Genomic DNA, 6,000 nt, shown 5'->3' on the forward strand with positions numbered 1-6,000 from the left:
AGCCCACCACCACGTTTTCTCAAAATCCAGCCTCTCCGGCACATGGTCCTTCAGAGTGCATTTCCTTCTCGTGTAACCGTACTTACGACCGCTTCACCCATTCTTCTTCTCAAATAGGAATCGGCTGAGCGCCTGTCTACCTTTGGGCATCAGGGGGCAGGGCCCCCTCACAGCCCACAGGGACGGACCTGCCGGCTTGTCAGTCCCAAACCCCGCGACGGGAATTTCTAAATGTGCCCCGGTCTTCCAAGGCTGGCTAGGGGCAGGCACAGACGTCCACCAATGGCTCGTCTGTCTGAAATGACCCCGGGACTGAACAGGGCTGACCCCACAGATGGAGAGCAAGGCACAGCTCGCTTGGGGTGCCGCCGTCAGCTGTGACCGTGTCACTGGAGGACCTGGTGGTCCCCAGGCAGAGAAGTGCCGGGACGAGGGGGCTCCCAAGAGCGAGCCCTCGAAGTCCCTCTCGGGAAGGAGGCTCCAGATCTGCCTATTCCATCACAGGCAGACTTAGGGGAGAGCCACAGGGGTGCCGGGGTCCGGGCGAGCTCTCAGTGGCTGCAGGCCAGCCTGTCTGTCCTTCGTCAGCTCCGGAGCGCCCCCCCTCACCCCCCCATCCCGGCATCCAGGAATGAGGGCACCCTGCTCCAGGACGTGGCCCTCTCTAAGACGGCCTCCAGGGATCTCTAGTCGCGCCATCTTGTTCATTCTGTTTGGCACTCGACGTTCTTGTAATGTAACCAGACGCAGTGTCTGGGCTCTGGGCGGCTCCAGAGGGCCGGGCAGGGACGGGAGACCTCGTTACGGAGGGTCCTGGGGGAGCGAGCAAAGAGCCGAGTCTCCGCCCGCCGTCCCCGGCCTGGGCGTCCGCCTCGACCCCTGCTGCGCGGAGTGCCTGCTCCGGAGTCAGGGGCACCCCGATTCTGTACCTGTTTGGCTAACCGTGTGCCTTCTGGGCTCAGGCCAGAGTGCAAACACTAGGGTTCGGCTGTCCCCTTCTCTCTAGACTGACGCTCAGGTCGGAGTCTGAGCACTAAAACCCTCACTCTGAAAGTGTGTGTGGGGGGGTGTTTCTGGGCAGGAATCTCACAGCCGATGGCCCCCTGCGCCTGCCTGCCGCCCTGCCTTCACCGGAGTGTCATATTTCTGTCACCTCGTCCCCCGTCTGAGCAGGTGACGATTCCTGCCGTGCACCTCCGAGTCATCCAGTCCCCTCCTCTCTGTGAATCCCCCTCTCGCCTCGCTCCACGGTGCTGGGGGCCCTCCTCCCTCCCTGTCCCCTGCCTGTGCACCACCGGGCCGTCCCTGGAGCCCGGAAAACCCCTCTCGGGGACGCACAGCCCCGTGTAAACACAGCGAAATCCCACCTGATCCCTGCGGATATTTCTTTCATTGGGCACCAGCCTCTGACAGGTGAGACGTAAAGAGAGCGCGTTCCCCTCGGCAGAGGGACCGGGAAGAGCGGGCAGTGTTGAAGGCGGGACATGGAACCCAGCTCCCAGTAAATAGCGCGCAAGGCTGGGGGCGGGGGCAGGGGCGGGACTTGCGTGATTGACGGTGGAGCCACGGCCCCGGGCCGCCGGCACGGGGGTCTCGGATGACAGGGAAATGCCCTGGAATTCCCCCTTCTGGTCTCCACTCCACTTCCCGGGCCCACAGAAAGAACACGCACGGGTCCCCAAACACGGCGAGTGCGCTGACCGGAGGGAGATGCGGGGGTCGTGCGTGGCTCCGCAGCGCAGGGAGGCCGTGGTCCCCTTAATCACCACGCGGTCCTCGGGAGGGCTGACGATGGACGTTCGATCTGCAAACACACAAGCCGCAGCTCAGGAAAAATGACATGCTTGAAGGTTTCCTCCCTCGAGGGCAACGGATTGGCCATCTGACATCAACACCTACAAGCGGCCTCTTATCTTGGCAGAACCCGGGTAAATCACAGCACGGAGGTGGGGGGGGCTTTCGGGAAATAAACCTGGGTTTCCCCCCTCCCCTCCCCCAGGACGCCCCTGAAACTCCAAACACTCAGGAAATGTGAGACAGGAAGGTCCTGGGCAAACGCCTGTGACGTTCTGCACTCTTAGGGCGAAGTCTGATTCCTTCCCTAGGCAGCCAGCATCCCGGTACCCACTACGGTCCTCACAGCGCCTCGTGACTTTGCAGAGCGGCCCACTTAGGGTATTGCTGTATTCAACCCCCACAGCGGTCTTGTGCGGGCCGTGCCTGACGACACTGGGGGAACTGGGACGCGCTTCCCGTCAACTCATGGTGTTTTTCGAGCGCCTCGTACGTTAGAAAGGGTCACTTGTCCAGGCGGAACATCACCGATACCAGACAAACCGAAGTGGCTATCAGATAAAACCACGTGAGCTTTTCCTCAAGGATGGCACTGAAACACGGGACTCCCTCATGCAAGTTAACATGCTCCCTCTTCATAGGGACAGTTTGTGAAACTCTGTTAGTACACCAATCCTCACGCTCCAGAAAACAACTCATTCTGCGTTCCAGAATCCCACATTATACATAAAAGAAGAAGAAACAAAAGCTGGAGAGACAAACAGCTCTCTCTCTCTCTCTCTCTCTCTCTCTCAGTTCACTCCTCGTATGGAGGAAACATTCACCTTCCGTGGGCTAGGAGTGTTCTAGTAGGTTACGATGACAGTAGAGAAAACAACATACTTTCTCTAGGACTTTAGTTCTTGACTCAGGCTTCTTCCGTAACGATTACGAAACTAACCAACCTGTCACTTCCGTTCCTGGAGCTGCGTGGGGACAGTACGCCTACCCTACTGATTTGACAAAGTCAACCGTTCCTCCCTCCCGAAACGCCCCTTTGAATCTTGGAACGCACTTTCTAATTATTTCATGGAAACTGAAAACTCAACGACTCCACAGATTCCTATAAATCAGTTGTAAAAACAACCCTTCTCTTTTCTGGTCGAGTCAGAGAGCCCAGGGGCATTGGCCGACGTCCCTGAGCACCGAGGACGTGACGGTGAAGCCGTGATTAGGGCGGGGGGTGGGGGGTGTCTGCCTGGACCAGGCTCCTTACTCCACACGGTGAGCGTGGCCGAGGCGTTCAGGGACCCCTCGGTGTTGGCGGCGTAGCAGGTGTAGCTGCCGGCATCCTGGATGAAGACGGGCGCGATCTGCAGGCCCCCGGACTCCAGCAGCATGAACCGGGGGGTCCGCACGGAGCCGCTGGCCAGGACGCGGCTTCCTGGAGAGCAGGAGAGAAGGGTGGGGATGTTGGGGCCACAGCGCCGCTGAGCGAAGCTGGTGCTCAGAGCCACGGCCACGGCGACACCGGGAACTGCCAGAGGGGGGCGGGGGCTGTGCGCGCAGACGCAGCCAACGCCGTCACCTCTACCGGGATTCACAGCGACGGAGCAAGAACGTCCTCGCTGCCCAGTATCGGGAGATTTAATCAGACGGGCTGATTCATGTCGGAGCTGGTGATCTTTGGGGACCGATTCCGAATTTGCTTTACACTCGTGCGCATCTGAGAAATGTCTCCATCAGCAGTGGCTACGCGCCCGACAGGAGAGCCCTGTCCTTCCCGTCAGCCTGTGGCCTCCCGGGTCCCCTGTCTGTCCGCTGCGGTCCGAGCACATGGCGGCACCTCTGAGGTCCGAGAAGCCCCCCCTCTGTGGTGTCCGGTAGCACGAGAAAGACCCATGCTTTGAAGTCCTCCACCCAGACGCAGTCCGCCCAGCGTGACCAGGACACCGTGGACGGACGCGGCTCAGCACGGATTTGTCAGGGGTGGCTGGGTTAGGGGTGCGTGCCTGGCGTGAGGCAGGGCCGAGGGGGCTACAGAGAAGGCCGGGACGGACACCACCCTCCACAGGCACTGACATGCAGGGGGAGTTAAGGGCATCAGACGTGTCCGATGGGGCAGACGGGAATGGCCCTGTGTGGGGAGCACGTTACGTTCCTTCTCAGGCGAGAGTGCCTCGGGCCCCGGCTCCCTGAGGTGGCTCTGATCCAAACCCAGTGCCCCGGGGACTCAGAGAAGCCCTTGGCCGGCCGGCAGCACCCAGCAAGGGCTCTGGACAGAGACCAGCGATCCGCACACAATGCAGAAACACATCCGGTTAAGTAAGGGCGGGACTGTGAGCTCCGTATCTTCCCTGAATGAGAGCGTGAGGGCGAGGACAGGGCACACCCTCAGCGTCCCCCTCCCCCCCGGGGGTGGGGTCACTCTCTGCACCTGGCGCAGCAGCCGCCCGTGACAGGACAAGCCAGTACCTACCTCTCCTCCACGTGATGGCGGGTTTGGGGGCCCCGGACACCTCACAGCTCAGAGTGGCAGTCATCCCGTCGGTCACCGTGGTGTCCATGGGAAGTCCAGTGAAGATGGGAGCAACATCTAAGCAGAGGGGGGGACAATGCGCGTTAGTGTCATCCCGACGACGATGACACCGGCTGCGGGGGCGGGGACGACTCCGCGTGGACCACAGGGACAATGGCGACTGCACACAGCGAAACCCTCCCGGTTCCTCTCCCAGGAGCTGCCCGCCTCTGCTGGCCGCCCGCAGAGAGCACACCCTCCGAAGGCCATGGACACCCGCCGGAAAGGGCGGCCCCGGGAAGAGCCGCTCGGGTGAGTGAGTGAGTGGTTTTTTTCTTTTACAGACAGAGAGTCAGAGAGAGGGATAGACAGGGACAGACAGACAGGAACAGAGAGATGAGAAGCATCAATCATTAGTTTTTCGTTGCGACACCTTAGTTCATTGATTGCTTTCTCATATGTGCCTTGACCGCAGGCCTTCAGCAGACCAAGTAACTCCTTGCTGGAGCCAAGGACCTTGGGTCCAAGCTGTTGAGCCTTTTGCTCAAACCAGATGAGCCTGCGCTCAAACTGGCAACCTTGGGGCCTTGAACCTGGGTCCTCGGCATCCTAGTCTGACAGTCTATCCACTGCGCCACCGCCCGGTCAGAACCGGATGAGTGATGAAGGGAGACATTTATCAGCAGAAATGCAACAAAGTGCTTCCATTATTTAAAAACAAACAAACAAAAAAAACTTGAGAAAGCAAATTTTTAAAAATACTAGATATTATCCAAATATGACACTTTCATACTTTTTAGGCTAAAATGACCAGATTTAAAGGATTCGGTAAAGAATCTCTGGGAAGGGTGATGGCCTCCGGTTAGACCGTGAAAGACAGAAGCCCGCTGGCCGCCCTGCTGTGACAGTGGTGACCCCCGAGTCACCGAGCAGTGGCCGTCTGTCTCCCAAGGCCTGTGGGAGTGTCCCGAGCACCTGGCTGACGGCCCCAGGAGGAGAAGGGGCGGGGCACAAAGTGGGCAGGGCACAGCGGCCGCCTGCGACCCCAAGGGTGGGTCCTGCTGCTTCTGCTGCTGAGCACAGCCCAGGCCCAACACCTCTCACCACCCGGGGCTACCGCCTGGGGGCGCAGTGGGTCCTCACGGGCGCCAGGACTCTGCTCTGCCTCTCACAGTCCACTCCACCCAGCTTTGGGTGCCACACGAGTGACTCTCTGCGGCTCCTGCTCAGAGCCCCCAGACCCCACCTCCCCCTGCACCTGTCCTACGGGACCCGCCTGTCTACTCTCTCCTGGAACACCCCCCCCCCCACCGTGTTGCTGCCCTCACTGCACCACACGCCTGTCCAACACTCTGACGACGGGCTCCTCTCTACCCGCAGACCTGGGCACTAGCCACCCGGTCACCCCAAGCCGGCCTGTCCTGGCCTCCTCACAGCTCTCCCTGCTCACTGCCCCACTCCCCACGGCCCTCCATCCCGGAAGCATGAGCAACCCGCCTGCCTGCCCCACGGCTCTGTCCCCACGGCCCTGTCCCCACGGCTCTGTCCCCACGGCTCTGTCCCACGGCTCTGACCCCACGGCCCTGTCCCCACGGCCCTGTCCCCACGGCCCTGTCCCCACGGCTCTGTCCCCACGGCTCTGACCCCACGGCCCTGTCCCCACGGCCCTGTCCCCACGGCCCTGTCCCACGGCCCTGTCCCCACGGCCC

The 6,000-nt window shown here is 60.9% G+C and overlaps 1 protein-coding gene across 1 annotated transcript in view; it reads right to left on the reverse strand.

Annotated features, from left to right (window-relative positions):
* SDK1 (sidekick cell adhesion molecule 1) overlaps positions 1–6,000 on the reverse strand; it is a 771,944-nt gene that overhangs the window by 168,914 nt on the left and 597,030 nt on the right. Inside the window, exons 10-12 of the mRNA XM_066273473.1 lie at positions 4,253–4,369; positions 3,050–3,217; positions 1,702–1,804 (exon numbers count right to left, since the gene is read on the reverse strand). Coding sequence (XP_066129570.1) covers positions 1,702–1,804; positions 3,050–3,217; positions 4,253–4,369 — 388 coding nt within the window. The remainder of the gene's footprint in view (positions 1–1,701; positions 1,805–3,049; positions 3,218–4,252; positions 4,370–6,000) is intronic.

The sequence above is a fragment of the Saccopteryx bilineata genome, chromosome 4 (assembly GCF_036850765.1).
Source record: "Saccopteryx bilineata isolate mSacBil1 chromosome 4, mSacBil1_pri_phased_curated, whole genome shotgun sequence".
NCBI classification, from domain to species: Eukaryota; Metazoa; Chordata; class Mammalia; order Chiroptera; family Emballonuridae; genus Saccopteryx; species Saccopteryx bilineata.